Source organism: Rhinoderma darwinii, chromosome 2 (assembly GCF_050947455.1).
Source record: "Rhinoderma darwinii isolate aRhiDar2 chromosome 2, aRhiDar2.hap1, whole genome shotgun sequence".
NCBI lineage: Eukaryota > Metazoa > Chordata > Amphibia > Anura > Rhinodermatidae > Rhinoderma > Rhinoderma darwinii.
In genome coordinates, this window is record NC_134688.1 from 266,898,123 (window position 1) to 266,915,457 (window position 17,335).

Below are 17,335 nucleotides of genomic sequence, written 5' to 3' on the forward strand. Positions count from 1 at the left end.
GAGGGCGGGAGCTAGCTCCGTCTGGCCAGGCTGCGATAGGCTCTCCCACTCCTAAGCCTGCCATCCTGAGTGGTGGAAGAAGGAGTCAGTCTCAGAGACGTAGATTCAGGTATATACTGATTACCTATGGGAGTTAACCCCCAAAGCTGTGCCTGGCAGATCCTTTACAAAATATATCTTTATATCAGAGTTAAGCAATGAAATAGGCCTAAAGTTCTGAGGTATATATCGGGAGTTTTCCCTGGCTTAGGCAGCGTTACTATGAAGGCCGATTGGTTTTCTTTCGGAAATGATCTGGTAGCTATTGCTTTTTCAAAGACTGTGTGCATGTGAGGTGTTAAAATAGAAGCAAACATTTTATAATAGTCGTTCGATAACCCATCCGGGCCAGGGGACTTACCCAAAGGTAAGGACGCTATCACCTTAGATATTTTCAAATGGGTAATGGGTGAGTTCAAAGCATCTCTGTCCACGTCTGAGAGCTTTGGGAGAGACAAAGTACTTAGAAATACATTGATATCCTTTTCCTATATCGGAGGAGAAAAGGGGTCAGATTGCAAATTGTAAAGCATGCTATAATATTCTTTAAATATATTGGCTATGTCTTTGGGGCTATATAACTTCCGAGTATCAGTCACATTTCTCAGGAAAGAAATTCTAGATTTTGTGTTGCACCTTAAGACAAGAAGCCAAAAGTCTAGTTGCTTTATCATTCTGGGAATAGTATTTAGCTTTTACTTTCCTTAGGTGTTTCTGGTATATATGTAGGAGACAGCCACGAAGTTGTTGTCTCAAAGCATTAAGTTGCGTTGTGTGGTGTACAGATTGCTGAGCTTTGTTAAGGAGTTCCAACCTCTTAATCTCAAGTATAGATTAAATTTTTGCATTTCTGTCTTTTTTGTCCCTATGACCTAATTTGATGAATGTGCCCCTAATAAAAGCTTTGTGAGCATTCCAAAGAATATTAGGGACCGATACTGAGTTAACATTAGAGTTAAAATATTCTTTCAGATCATCTTCAAACAGCGGTTTATATTTGGAGTGTGACATAATATAAGTATTATTCCGCCATAAATAAGAACGGCCCGTATTTTGTCTCTCTTCCAAAGTTAATGTAATCGCAGCATGGTCAGACCAGGTTATAGTTTCAATAGTTGAAGATTGGGATAACATTAGACCTTCCCTATTAACAAGGAACATGTCAATTCTCGAATACGTGCCATGAGCTGCCGAGAAAAAGGAGTAATTGCTCTCCGTGCTATGATGTGTTCTCCAGACATCATACAACTCCCTCTGCCACAGTACTTTCTTTAGTGTCGGACCGTTTCCTCTGGCAGAGGAGGTTGCATCCATAGAGGAGTCAGCAATTAAATTAAAATCTCCACACACTATAAGTCTTCCCTGTTGCAATTTGGACACAATCCGCATTACCCTGTGGAAAAAACGAATCTGACCCTTATTTGGAGCATATACCGAAACTATGGTGTAGATGACATTATTAATCGAACAGACTAATATAACGAAACGCCCCTTCAAATCTATTTTCTCCAGACTAGGTTGAAAAGCAAGAGAATTTTTGAGTGCTATCATAACTCCCCTAGATTTGGTATATGAACGGAAAGTTAGGATGTTTCAATCGGAACGCATCTCTTGATATAACATGCGTTTCTTGGGCGCATATAATGTCACATGATAGGGTTTTAGCTTCTGACCATAGGAATGACCGCTTTTGTGGGCTATTCAGACCCTTGACATTTAAAGACATAAGTTTTAGTACCATTTAACCACAATATATAGTGAGATGTGAAACTCCGCCCTCGTACATCCATATGTCTTCATCTTACAGACCGAATAATGGAGTAACAGCAATAATTCAGTATGTCGATTGATAAAGAGACCTGACCAGCATAGTATACCATAAGTGAAAAGATACAAACAGAAAAACAGAAATGTAACACAAGCAAATAAATCAGCCAGTTGTACTCCAAAGAGTATATGGACAAAAGGAGATAGCATATCAGCTACCTAAGATGTGAGGGCAAATAAACTAGAGTCCCCGTTTACCGAATCTGGATGGGCGGGTAGACCAAAGCACCCACGCGGTACTCTATAAACCTCAGAGTTTATCTCTTCTCCGGGATCCCACAACTTGCCAATCATACGATAAATGTTGAGGTGGTTGCTGTTTTTGCGGAGTAGGCATTGGAAGCCGCAGGTCCCATTGTTTCAACCCTGTGAGCCTTATCAATAGTCATGTCTGCCTTGGTACATGTCGGTAACATGGTCTTCATAAACGACAGTAGATATGATACAAGAGCCAGAGGGGTTATACTCTCCGGTATACCCCTAAATTTTATATTGTTCCTTCTCGACTTGTCCTCCATGTCTGCCACTTTAGTACGTAGAAATTGCACTTCAGATTCCATCTCAAAAGTGCGCATCTATGAGATCATTATGTGAGCGAGCAAATTTTATTATACAATTTTAATACTCTGCACCCCTACTTTCCGAGTTATAGGTATGTGAGCTGATGTTATTCAGTATTTTGCATATATAGAATTGTGGCTTGCTTGCATCCTGCTGGGAACTGGTGTTTTAACCTGCCCTTGTATTTGTAAGCATGGCCTTATTCTGTGATCTTAAAGAGGCTCTGTCACCAGATTTTGCAACCCCTATCTGCTATTGCAGCAGATAGGCGCTGCAATGTAGATTACAGTAACGTTTTTATTTTAAAAAAACGAGCATTTTTGGCCAAGTTATGACCATTTTTGTAGTTATGCAAATGAGGCTTGCAAAAGTCCAAGTGGGTGTGTTTAAAAGTAAAAGTCCAAGTGGGCGTGTATTATGTGCGTACATCGGGGCGTTTTTAATACTTTTACTAGCTGGGCGTTCTGATGAGAAGTATCATCCACTTCTCTTCAGAACGCCCAGCTTCTGCCAGATCACGCTGTGACGTCACTCACAGGTCCTGCATCGTGTCAGACAAGCGAGGACACATCGGCACCAGAGGCTACAGTTGATTCTGCAGCAGCATCAGCGTTTGCAGGTAAGTAGCTACATCGACTTACCTGCTAACGCCGATGCTGCTGCAGAATCAACTGTAGCCTCTGGTGCCGATGTGTCCTCGCTCGTCTGACACGATGCAGGACCTGTGAGTGACGTCACAGATCTGCACTGCCAGAAGCTGGGCGTTCTGAAAAGAAGTGGATGATACTTCTCTTCAGAGCGCCCAGCTAGTAAAAGTATTAAAAACGCCCCGATGTACGCACATAATACACGCCCACTTGTACTTTTGCAAGCCTCATTTGCATAACTACAAAAATGGTCATAACTTGGCCAAAAATGCTCGTTTTTTTAAATAAAAACGTTACTGTAATCTACATTGCAGCGCCTATCTGCTGCAATAGCAGATAGGGGTTGCAAAATCTGGTGACAGCCTCTAAGTAAATTTGACTGAATTGTCTGTGATTCATTCCCCTATAAGATCAGTAACATAATATACCTGTTTTGCTGATATTTTGGTACACAGGATTATAATTTATGCCTACAAATAGGTTGAAGTGGCTTATTACATTAGTGTTAAAAACTCTTACAATTAAAAAAAATAAAAAAAAGTTAATATACACTACACCCTCCAATTACTCTTTCCATTTTCCTATATCTTTTCTTGCTGATCAGAGCATGCAGGTTTATAAAGCTTGGGGGAGATAGTCACATTTATTGAGCCAAATAAGTCCCTTCAATGAGGTTTGTCAAAGTTTAGCAAATTTTTTTTTATTGTATAAGAATTTAACAAACATTAAAATGATTATTATGCAAACTTTATTTAAGAAAAAGAACAAAAATACAAAAACAAAAAAAAAAATGCAAAACTTTATTGCTGTTTCTGCAAACTCTGATATGCCTGCATCAAAGTTTATTAAACAAAATGACGAATACAAATATGCCAAATAAAGCATACAAATCGGCAGGTTCACACAGTGCAATTTTGGATTATTTTTTTTTAGCCAAAACAAGGACTGTATACAAAAAAATAAATACAGTGAAATGTATGCCTGTGTTAGCAGAGTGATATAGGGGAAGGGGAGGGTATTGTAAACCTACCTTTTATCTCAGTATTGCAAGCTGCATAAACGAGAAATCAATGTTCAATTCCCCCGGTACCGCAGTCACAAATGCCACCGAGATGGGCACTTTATGTAAAATTGCTTCAGGCTTCCCCTCATTGCATCCTGCCATCCCTGCCCCTCTGCTCCGAATGACTGCTCTAGGTCTCCTGATTGGCCGTTAGAGCAGTCACTAAGAGCAGAGTGGCACTTGCAACCTTCCCGCTGGGGTAATAAAATGCCATTTTCCTGGTTATGCAACTTGCATGGTCAAAACAAACTGTATGTAAACAAGACACTCCCCTATATCGCTCTGTCAGCAGCTTTGAAGCCTCAAAACAGCGGACAGATTCCCTTTAATACTTTTCCACCCTTTAGGATCAACTCCTAAATTTGGCACAGTTATTTTTTTATTTTATTTTTTAACTGTTCTCTGTGAAACACTGCTCTGCAATACTGCATTTCTTCTTGCAGCAACAATTCTATGACTTCTTAATAGATACAAGTGGGACACTTATGAGAACAGGTGTACAGGAATAATTTGGGGTTCTCCGATTAGGAGACTTCGTTATAAGGTGTTAGCCCACAATAATCGGAAGCCATTGGGATTTGTTTCAGTTAATAGCCTTCACCATAGTTTGGGATAGCTTACCTTTGGTGAGGTATGGTAGTAACATAACACCCATCATTCCCCTAATTAAAATCAACAGAAAACTACAATTACCCTAAAAATGGGCAAATTGGATCGGTTGTTGGAGGCAAGGTACGTTTTTCCTTTTACGGTCATTAGGGTATGTTCACACGGCCTATTTACGGACGTAAATCGGGCGTTTTTTCCCCCGAATTACGCCCCAAAATAGCGCCTCAATAGCGCTGACAAACATCTGCCCATTGAAAGCAATGGGCAGACGTTTGTCTGTTCACACGAGGCGTATATTTACGCGCCGCTGTCAAAAGACGGCGCGTAAATAGACGCCCGCGTCAAAGAAGTGACCTGTCACTTCTTTGGCCGTAATTAGAGCCGTTATTCATTGACTCCAATGAATAGCAGCGCTAATTACGCCCGTAATTGACGCGGCGTTCAAGCGCCTGCACATGCCGGTACGGCTGAAATTACGGGGATGTTTTCAGGCTGAAACATCCCCGTAATTTCAGCCGTAACGGACGCCCTCGTGTGAACATACCCTAAATGTCCCCAATAGATATAAGAATAAAAGGCATAGGAAGAGGCTTTCAGAAAAATAATAAAACTGTATTTAGAAAAATGGCAGTTTATAAGAGACCCAAAAGAGAGGATACCAATTTACTACATAAAGAAATTGACAAGCCATGGGCACGGCACAGGCCTTAGAATGGTGAACAGGGCAATTCAAAAGTCTCCATACCTAGGAAATAAATTCCAGTTTCCCGGAATGTCCTCTGAGGTCGCCTGACCTTAGACCACTTTTTACTTGTGAGGACACTAGAAGGCCATTGAGAACCAGGATCAGACAAGGAACATTAAAGGGTAACTTATAGACTTTCTATTGAGCGCGTACACCACTCGCTTGGCTTTCCGAGGAAAGCCGATCAGAAACGATGCGGCACAGTGCTCACCTGAGCGCATCTGCAGCTTTGTTTTAGCAATCGGTAGGCGTCTCTGTGCTCAGACCCCCACCGATCAAAACTTCTGACATATCACTATGACATGTCAAACGTCTAGTTTCCCTTTAATCAAGGAACAAATTTTAACCGCCATTATACACGAGAGTCACATTCGAAACATGAATAAAAGTGAAACTCTTGTGTAAAACGGGACCATTTTCTCTATGCATGGAGTGAATTATAATTTAAATGACCTGAAGTACACACACAAAAAATATAAAATATTAGTTTTGAAAAGATTCTACAATAATATATATCATGTAATTAATACATTTTACATTTCGACCATTGCTTTAAAAAACCCCACAAAAAAAAGAAAAAACATATAGAAATACGGAGTTGGTTTGTAAGAAACAAACAAAGATTGACTAAGGGGTGAGCAGCCTCCTGTTACGGATACTCGATTTCCTACTTTCTGCCCACTTTTTGACAGATCAAAAAGGAAATTTTTTTGACCTGGGTAGGCAAATGACAAACCGTATACACCAGTTCTGCAAGGTATTGCACTCCATTGTGCCTGTGCTTCTTAGCAAAAGACCAGCACTGTAAGGTTGGCTTTAAAAGCTTTGAGAATACATACAATTTGATGATTTTTGATAGATGATTAGGATTGTCTCAACATGTAAAGACTAAACGAGACAACCACTTTAGTGGAAATTATGAATCTTCAGAAGTGCTAAAAATTTTGATCATAGTATCAGCAAATCGCTCTATCTAAATGCAATCACTCGATGGTCTTACAATTAAAAAGGCTGTTGCCACACAAAACCGTCCAATGGCGTGCACCATTTTCACACCTCTTTAAAGTCGTAATCGCATATTAACCTTGTTGCAAATTAAAAATCATCATTAGATGTGGAGCGGAGACAAATAGTCCTGAATATAACATGGTTTCCTAAATGAGGCATAGTGATCAAACTGATTTCAAGTGTTATCGACGGACATCCACTTGAACTTACCAAGTCTCAAGTTTATTTTAATAGTAAAAGTTATGTAATAGAAAAATGTGCATTAACAAAAAAAAAAGCTACACAAAGCCATGTATGTAGATCTGGATTTTTTTTTTTTTAATACAATCATTTTATTTTTAACTATATAATATTTAAGAATATTAAATTACAAACCATGTTATAGGTAAATACCGAGCAATAACTGCAGTTTTTACTGCAAAGTCCACATGGAAGGAACCAATGTACTCCAGCAAAGGAAAAAAATAGGCAATACAAACAAATACTGGAGTGTCAAAAGTACACTATATTACTTTGCAGTCCACAAGCCTGTTATGGGGGAAAAAAAATATTTCTCTGCTTTAGAAAGCTACTATTGCTCCATAGGTTTATGTTGATTCCTGACAAATGAAGTGGTACACATTGATGCCATCTCAATACGTTTATAGGTCACTGTTGCAGTCACGGCACAGAACGTCCTCATTATCTGGAAAAAATCCTTTCCCTACCAGGGAACATGAGCAACGGGAGCAATTGAAGCAGCTGTGATGCCAGTGCTTGTCTCCAAAGGATACATACTTGCCACCTCCAAAACCTAAAACAAATCAAACAATGAAAGCGTTATTAAAAAGTTCAAGAAGGTGTGACATTGTACAAGATGGTTTATTTCAGTTTTTTTCTAACTATACAACTGCTTTCAGGGGATCTTTTAGTATTATGATTCAAGGAAGCAACATTTACGCTTCTTCAAAGTGATCTTGCAGTCGGAGGGCCACTTTTTATATAATGTCAGGAGGTAAACTCTGCTTTAACATTTTATTACTTTATAGATTACAGTAGTAGTCAAATAGCCAGAAACCTAATCACACCGGTGGCTAAGACAGATGTCACCATTTTACAGAGAAGCTCAGTGTGTGGTATGTGGTTCTCAATGCGTACCCCCTGGGTTATACGAACTGTGCTTTTAATGGGTGCAGCTCAGGGTATGCTCATAGCCTTGGGGGTACTTAGTTGGAACTTATTTGAGTAGAGGGTACTTGACTAAGGAACTCCATAGAGCAAAAATGCAGACTAGTGAATGGATATGACATTAGACACAATTCTGCCCACCTGTTGCACAGTGCTGGGAGAAATAGTCGCACCAGAACCGGAAGACAAAAATTTTAAGAACAAAAAATGCTGAAATTATATATAGATCTGAGTTTTACTTGATGAATGCTGAACACAACAGCACAACAGTTACAGAAAATTCACACAGTGAATATTCTTCTGATCCTACTATCTTCACCACCCCTTCCCTCCACAACACCTTTGTAACAGTTTGGATAAACAAAAGGAAAAATACTCCATAAAAACAGAATAGAATACACTGAAGGGAGCACACAGGATATGAAACAAAGAAAAAAGTTTGGAGTCTTCGATACCTGTGATAGGTTTAGTACACCCAAAGCATTTCTTGGCATATAAATTTCCGAAACATTTGATACAATAAGGCTTCTCATCTTGTGAGGTAAACTGTTGTCCAGCTAACTGGGTCTTACACCCAGTACAGACAAAACATTCCTTATGCCATGGCTCATCCCGGTAGGTTACACCTCCTTTGGTCAGTGACTGCAAAGTAAAATACATTAATGATTAGTAAAACTTGATGCAGTTATCACAATGAGTCACAAAATCAATCCAGATAATTCCTGGGATAGGATATTCAGTCTGAATGTAGCCTTAAGGGGGTTTTAATCTGGATGATTATCAGGCAGAGGAGCACTAATATAATGTTCGTTGCAAATAATGGCCCTGTGTAAATAGGGGAATGATCAGCAGATGAATGAGCAAACACTCGATCACCTGTTAGGTCGTATCGTTTTAAAATAGTAAAAGATTATCGTTGTCGTCAGCACATCTCCCTGTGCAAAACAGGGAGACAAGCTGCCGACATGATAGTAATGAATGGGGACGAGCGATCCGAGTAACGACCGCTCGTCCCCATCCATAGCTCCGTGAGACAGGAGCAAGCGAGCGCCGATCAACGATGTCTCGTTGATCGGCACTCGCCGAATGTCGGCCGGTGTAAAAGGGCCTTAAGGTTCTGCCTGTGTCAACTTATCTTACCTTTTTGCAATGTGTACAGCGAGGGGCAAACTTGCTCTCATAACATTGGATGCAATAATGGGCCTGGTTATCCGGAATGAATGAGCGAGACCCGATGGGCTGCTTACAGCTATTGCATATGAAACAATGCTCATGCCAAGTCTGTCCATTGTATTCCAATTTGCGTGATCCTGCAGAAAAGAGCATGAAGAACTTTCAGGATCACACATGTACTGTATGCATATACAGTTAGGCCTCATGCACACGACCGTGTTTTTGCGGCCGCAATTCCCCCGAAAATCCACGGGAGAATTGCGGCCCCATTCTTTTCTATGGGGCCGTGCACACGACCGTAGGTTTTGCGGTCCATGCACGGCCCGGGAGCCCGGACCGCAGAAAGAACGGGCATGTCTTATTACGGCCCGGTTCTGCGGTCCGGGCTCATTGAAAACAATGGCCGCGGCCATGTGCATGTTCCGCGATTTGCGGGCCGGCCTGCGGCTGACAGTCTGCAGCCGGCCGACCCGAAAATCACGGCCGTGCACACGGCTACGGTCGTGTGCATGAGGCCTTAAAGTAGCTATAGGAAATACAATAAATTACACAACTAACAGATCACGCTCGCAGTAGGATAGAAGAAAACACTAGACGTATGCAAGTGACATTAATAACTCACACTTCTTAAATAACAGTTAAAAAGACTTCAATCGCCTTAGTTTGATGGTTTTGCATAGGCTGTTGGGGGGGGGGGGGTGGTGGTTATTGCCCTGCCCAAAGTTATCAGTACAGAGGAAAAGACGATCAAACTATAGGCAAATTTCTATATACTATGAAACAGACTGTACTAAACTCAGGTTAGTGACTCTTTTTAAATCTAAAACGGATCCCGCAGTCAGGTCGCCTGTATTAATTTATAAATAGCATGGAGTTTGCAACTATAAAGGAAACCCCTCAAATGTTTCAGCTCAGCCTCAAGAGAGCTGAAATGATCTGTTTTCTAGGAAAAGTCCACAAGGGCTTAACGTATTTTAAATATTTATAGCTTGAAGAAGCCTTTAATCCGATTACTGCTGTCCCAAGAAGACTTTAGCCCGGAGCCAAGGCACAAACTGGACAGTGTTGTAGCAGAAAGAAGAACACACTACCACTAAGATATGAAACATCACAGCCTAATAAATGACAACATAACCGAACATGTAACCTAGTCTCCTAAAATAAATAATTTAATCTAACAGCTTTTACATTGGCTAAAAGTTTACTATGGACATTGTATAGCAGCCCCCGGACCCATCCAACTAGCATGCATTGGTGGGTTGGCCAAACCTACATATTTTTTGGGGGCGGGGGATATGGAAGTGGCTGCTAGACAAGTGTGAGCAGATGAAAATCCAACTATAAGACCAGGTTTTCATTGGGAGACAACCACCACAGATGTTCTGCTGACAGCATTGTAAGGTATATGGCCAGCGTTACACAGTTTATAAATGATGGATTAGTATGGAAGTATGGTCACTGCTACAGCTTGGAATATAACTTCAGCACTATATACACATTTTGTAAATAAGTTATACCGATGTACAGTCATCTTGAATATATCCTAAGCAACATCAAAATGACGCAGCCATAGTTTGTGGTTACAAATGTTGCAGAGGTGTTTGAAATATTCAGAGTAGGTTTGTGCAATTGTAAAAAATTACCTTCCCCACATTTGATCTTTCCTTGCTTTTTTTATTTAGTGGTATATTTTAGTCAGAATATTTTTTGTGTATGATTTTATTTAGAGAGGTTACCATTTAATTAGATTAAAAATGAATTTTTAAATTTTCCATAATGTTACATTTTTTTTTTACATTATTTTGATGTTTAGCAGCATATAAATCAAGACAATAATAGTTATATGGAATTTGAAAGAAGTATCAGGCACGACATAAGAGCTTGCCCTGACACTTAAACGCTTACCCACAATTTGGCTCACACACTATAAATGTAACATATGCCAAGGATTTTAGAACATTGATTGATTTCCTGGTCTTGTGAATTTCCCCTGAGCTCTCTTAAGAATTGTGTTTAAAAGAGGCTCTGTCACTAGTTTAGTAATCCCCTATCTCCTAGTGTAAGAAATACTATAAACAGTCATTTCATTCTATAGGCAATATACATTTTTTTTATACACTCACTCTTGTATTTTATTTATTGCACCTAACCTTAGAATCTAACTCAGTAAAAGGGTGGAAGAGAAAAATTCTTGCACTAACTAATCTAATAGGCGCTGTCACACTGATAATGCTAGTGATAATTGTGTCCCAAAAAGTTTATTTTTTTTAAAGTTATGAGCTTTTTTTCCTAAACATGCAAATGAGCCTATACTAGACAAGTGTGTCAACAGCAGCGATTCTCCTGAGGTGGAGCTACCTCACAGCCTCGGTCGCTGTCCTATCAGCATGAAGCTGCTTCACACAGTATGAGAGACTGAGGCTGGAGGGAAGGGGGACCACCGAGAACAGCGGTTCTGTCTCATATGAAATATATGAGATTCTAACCTTTCACATGACACCAGGATCACAGTTCGGAGAGGTCACCAGTTGAAAACAGTCAGGAATAGAAGCTGTATACTAAATGATCAGGCTGTGTTGCTGGGCAGGGAAGGGGGAGAAGCTGTATGCTCATTGGACAGCGTCATACCAAAAACATTACACCGCCCATAGTGAAAAGAGGCACCTCCTATTTGGCTATTATATCCAAACTAGCATATTTAGAAAAATTATCATAACTTTGCAAATAAACATTTTTAAAAAAAATAAATCACACTGTAGTTATGAGCATCATAGCGCCTATTAGATTAGTTAGGAGATAGAGAATTGATAAACTGGTGACAGATCCGGGTAGTAACACACACAACGTATTCAGTGCGGATACACTGCGTTAAGCTGCGCAGCGTATCCTCCCTGAACTCCACAGGGAATGCCGTCTGGAAAAAGGCACCACATTGTGATGCGTTTTTCCGGTGTAATTTCCACTGCAAAGAAGCGCCGGACAAACTCAAAAGCACGTTCATACTTACCCCCTCCCTCTTCTCGGCGCGTGGTCCGGCCTCCTGGGATGACGTTGCAGGCCATGTGATGCTGTAGCGGTCACATGGCCTGCAACGCCATCCAGGGAGGCCGGACTGGAGAAGAAGCAGGGAACTCTGGGTAAGTAGAACGTTATTATTTATTTATCTTCACTTGCGATTGTTGCGGCGCATTGCTGTGATTCCGCCTCAAATATCGAAACACACACTGCTTTGTTGCGGGTTCAAGCACCCCATTGAATCCAATGGGTAAACTCGCAACAGAAGAGTCGCGTACCTGCAGAATTGATTGTGATGCTGCGGTTGAAATAACCGCACCGCAGGTCAATTTATGAGGTGTTTTTTTTTCCAGTGAAGATTTTTTTTTTTTAGCAGCCATGAAAGACGGATGGCAAATGGCCATTAGAAATGGACAGACTGACTGGAAATGGATGAAAAGTTTGACACACCCAGATGTAAAATGGCCGTGAAAAACTGACTGTTGATCAGTTTTTAATGGCCATTTTTTTTTCACGGTTGTGTGATTGTAGCCTTATATGGTGTTATGCTCAGTGCAGGGATAGGGAACAGTTGTATGACACAGATTGAAAGAACACCAAAGAGAGGAGCCCTGGGTCATGCACAACTCCTTCAGGCCTTGTATTTTGCATTACAGTGTATAAGTTTTAGAAGTTTTTAGCTAAAGTTTTCCTTTAATGTACTACTATTATGTAATATTATGGTAAGTTTTTTTTAAAAACAAAAAAAAAAACTGTTTTGGTACTCCAGCCTAAAGTGAGATATATAGAAGCAAGCCGCTCGACTGTTTCCATCACTGTCAGACTTCAATGGATGGCTTCTCCTATATGCAAAAGTCACCCGGCATCTTGACTTTCCATATAGGGATCATGGGACCTTAATTTTCCTCATGGTTCGTGGCCCCCCTCCACCGATCAGACATTTACGGCATATCCTGTGGATATTACATACATTTCTGAAGTGTGAACACCCCTTTAATGCAGAAGTCAACATGCCACTATAGCAACATAAGGAAATGGAATTCATTTCAACACTAAAGGATGTGCTATGTAGACTAAACAGATTTTCGGTGTTGTGTATTATATAACATAATTATGACATTGGCGCTGCTTTACTAGACAAATCTATTTGTATAACTTGTTTTTGGTCTTACGCACTATAGGAAAATGACATGTTTCTCATTCCTGAGTACCTGGCATGACTGTCTTTTCACAGCTGACACACTTGGAGGAAAATTCACTGCAGTAACAATCATTACAGAGTAGTTCCTCATCTTGACACGTGAAGGGCTCATCAGCCAGTGATCGTTCACATCGAAAGCACCGGAAACAGTTCTCATGGTAATGACGATCCTCATAATACAGCTCCTAGAATTGGTAGATATAAAGAATGATTATACGGCTGCATGTCCCTATATAGAACAGAAGATCAACTCTCTCTAGTAGCTGGCACTGGAAATTATGATACTGTGTACACATCACTAGCTCTATGAATCAATGTGAGCAAAAATATTGTGTTTCCTCAGAGAAACTAGTGGACAACTTAATGATTTTCTTTTACAAATCCTTCCAGATTGATGACTTGATTTAGGAATTGTTTAAAAATCCATTCAAAACGTTTGGTAGGAATTATTTTATGTTGAAATGTTCCCCCAAAAAAACTGTTCAAATGCGGAACTAGAACGAAATACCTGCAGATTTCAGGGCCCGAATGCAAAAGTACAAAGTACAGTTAGCAGCAGAAGGAATCCGATCCAGAAAGAGATGTTCTGGGTAGAGCTGCAACCAGATGGCCGTAATAGGTCTGTATATCAGTATCTGTAATATGGCTGCAAGCCCCTGTCTTCCCCCGTGGTTTTACTGAAACAATCTAAGGCCCCATGCACACAAACATATTTTTGCGGCCGCAATTCACCCTCTGTGGTTTGCGGGCAGCCGCGGGTGACACAAATCACGGCCCGTGCACACCACTATGGTCGTGTGCATGAGGCCTTAGACCACCATAGGGCTCTATAGTAAAACTGCAGGGGGTACTGGGTCTTACAGCTATACTACAAATGCTAAAGCATTGATATATTACAGTCTAAGTCTTACTCAAAACATTCAATAATGTGAACATATGGAGTACAGGGCATCTAACTAGTCACTGGTCAAATAAAGGTTATAGAACTAGCTGGAGTTTGAGAAAAATTTAATGTAACATATTGGGCTTAATTTAGTCCTTATTCACACGAGCATGTCCAGTTTGAGTTTGCAAAAAACAGACCATTTTTCATCTATATGGATGTCCGTGTTGCGTCCGTGTGTCATCAGTTTTTCTCTGGTTTCACTTTGTTATTTTTCGTCATTTCCTTATTAACTGCCGTTTTTTTTCACTCACCAATAGACTAGTATGGTCCAAAAAAACAGACCAGACTAGAGCATGCTGTTAGTTTCTCGCAACAGACACGCTCCGTGAGGAAAAAAAAAAAGAAGGAATAAAACAAAGATAATAAAGAAAAAAAAAAAAACTTCAGATGTGTGAACAGCCCCATTGAATTGCATGAATCCTTGCGCTGTGTTGTTAAAACGGACAGCTCACAAAACAAGAAATAAGTTTGTGCGAATAAGGCATTATAAAAATTAACCTTATTGACCATGGCAACCAATCAGAGCTCAGCTTTAATTTTTTTCCTAAGCAGAAATTAAAGCTGAGCTCTTAATGGCTGCTGTGGGAAACAAGGACAGTTTTAAATGTTCGATAAATAAGGCCCATTGGTGTTGTCGAATATCCGCAAAAATTACAAAAAAACTGGTGTGCCCCTAAACCTTTTCCTTAGGAAATTGTTCTCATCCTAGCAAAATAAATTCCTTCAATTCCATTATAATGCAGTTTTCATCCAAATCACTATTTGATTGTAGCAATAAGGGTATGTTCACACGGCCTATTTTCTGCAGTTTTTCGGGCCGTAAACGCCCGAAAAACCGGAAGCAGAACGCCTCCAAACATCTGCCCATTGATTTCTGTTCCGATGGAGCGTTTTTCGCGGCGTTTTTACACACGTAAAAAAACGGCCACGAAAAAGAAGTGCAGATCACTTCTTGGGACGTCTTTGGAGCAGTTTTTCATTGACTATCGAAAAAAGCTCCAAAAACGGCCGTAAAAAACGCAGCGAAAATCGCGAGTGGCTTAAAAAACTACTGAAAATCAGAAGCTGGGATTCCCTTGAAAACCGCTCTGTATTTTGAGACGTTTTTGAGTTTGCGTGTGAACATACACGAAGGGTGATCGGCCGTTATTTTATGCAGGCCAGATAATGATTGGATCCATTTGAACTATTGACACATTCCTATTTTTGGTACTCAGAGGGTAAGGCCCCTTAGGACGGCATTGACGCGGCCGAACGCAGAACAGGTTGTCGCCGCAGCGAAGTTGTCAAATTGTTTGTTGATGGCTGTGCTTTGTTGAGGGTAAAAAGGGTGTTTACCTGAAAAATTGTTCAGTTATGAAGGGAGTAATCATTAATGGCTGCATGATTTTGCAGGTAAACGGCTGTTTTACCCACAACAATACAAGGCTATTAACGAGCAATAAGCAACCGCGCTGAAAAGGAAGTTGGCGCGTCTCTCAGCCGCGTCAAGACTGCTACATGGGGCGTTAGCCTTGGTCTTGTGAGAATCACAATTATGGAAACTCAGAACTAAATGACCCTTTGGCACCACTTGTTCCAGAACTTGACCTCTTTTAACACCATGACTAAAGTTGAGAATCATGATTATTGTAGAGGATTAGATCTTACGTTTATTGTAGGCATAGCAGAAAGAATTACTAGGATCAACGTGAACATTTCTTTACAAGGTTGACCTACCCTTGAATCGTGGCCAATAAGCTCTTTACACTCATCACATGTGTTGGCAAACAGGCTGTCATAGCAGGGTATACAGTAAGGCCCTTCTTCCATTTGGATATACTTCCTTCCATATAGAGACTCCTTACAGCTATCACAATCAAATGGTTCACTCATTTTAGTGCCGATTCTGAAAGAGAAAACAAATAGAAATGGTTAAAAAGGTCCTATGTCTACTTTGTGTGAAGAATTTAATTTTTTATACAATGTCATAAGAATACAAATACTGATACAGCGCTGCTTATTCATCCTAGTGTTTAACGTCTGCTGCCACTAATAAATACCTGATGGCCCTATAGCTCTGTCCACCTTTTTTTTTTTTTTTTATAAATATCCCATATGCATACAAAGTTTACTTAGACAGCTGCCGTTTAACCCATCAAATGGTGCAGTCAATATCGACACAGCATTTAACTTGTTTACAGAGGGAGGGAGCTCCTTCTCCCACCCATCGGCGGCCCGCAAATGCAATCGTGGGCCTCCGATGAAGTGCCATGGCAGCCGGGGGTCTGATAAAAGCCTGCCCTGGGCATATGCCTATTAGGACGTGCCAGAGGCACGTCCTAATAGAATGCTTGTCAGTTTTACACTGACAGTATACCAAAGCATTATTGCCTAAGTATACCAAAGCATTATAGCAGCGATCTAAAGATCGAACAGTGAAGTCCCCTAGTGGGACTAAAAAAAATAAATAAGTAAAAATGTTTTCCCATAAAAATTGGTTTTATTTAGTAATAGTGTAACAAATAAATAATAAATAAAAAAGTACAGATGTATGGTATAGACACGACCGTAATGACCCAAACAATAAAGTTAATATGTAATTTAAACTGCAAGGTGAACATCGTAAAAAAAACCTGAAAAAAAGCAATGGAGAAGTTGCTAATTTTTTCCATTGCCCCCGCAAATGTCATAATAAAAGTTAATCAATAAGTCCCATGTACACCAAAACCGTACGAATCAAAACTACGTCCCGTCCCGCAAAAAACAAGCCCACATATCACTACATTGACGGAAAAATAAAAAAAAAATACGGCTCTTGGAAAGCGACAATGCAAAAACAAATAATTTTAGTTCAAAAGAGTTTTTATTGTGCAAAAGTAGTAAAACACATAAAAAAACTATACATATGTGGTATCGTCATAATCGTACCGACACATAGAATAAAGTTCACATGTTATTTACGTCGCACAGTGAACGGCGTGAATTTAAAATGCATAGAACAAAGGTGGAATTCCAGGGTTTATTTCCATTCCCCCCAAAAACAGTTTATCAAAAAATGATATGTACCCCAAAATGGTGCCATTAAAAAGTACAACTAATCCCACAAAAAACAAGTCCTTGTACAGCTATGTCGACAGAAAAATAAAAAAAAGTTATAGCTCTTTGAATGAGACTATAGAAAAACGAAAAATATAGCTTGGTCATTAGGACCTAAAATAGGCGGGTCGACATAGCTGTACGAGGACTTGTTTTAAATACAAGTAGGCATTCCTGCAGCTTCATATATCTTTATGGACAGATAAGATCTACCACTGTAACAATTTTGTATCAATGGCTTCCGTTTGCATAGAGT

General features: G+C 40.1%; 1 protein-coding gene across 1 annotated transcript in view; it reads right to left on the bottom strand.

Moving 5' to 3' along the window:
- Positions 1-5,265: 5,265 nt before the first annotated feature.
- FHL3 (four and a half LIM domains 3) overlaps positions 5,266-17,335 on the bottom strand; it is a 51,404-nt gene continuing 39,334 nt past the window's right edge. Inside the window, exons 2-6 of the mRNA XM_075850531.1 lie at positions 15,721-15,889; positions 13,066-13,240; positions 8,807-8,976; positions 8,122-8,308; positions 5,266-7,292 (exon numbers count right to left, since the gene is read on the bottom strand). Of these exons, the coding sequence (XP_075706646.1) occupies positions 7,141-7,292; positions 8,122-8,308; positions 8,807-8,976; positions 13,066-13,240; positions 15,721-15,876 (840 nt within the window). The 5' untranslated portion in view covers positions 15,877-15,889 and the 3' untranslated portion in view covers positions 5,266-7,140. The remainder of the gene's footprint in view (positions 7,293-8,121; positions 8,309-8,806; positions 8,977-13,065; positions 13,241-15,720; positions 15,890-17,335) is intronic.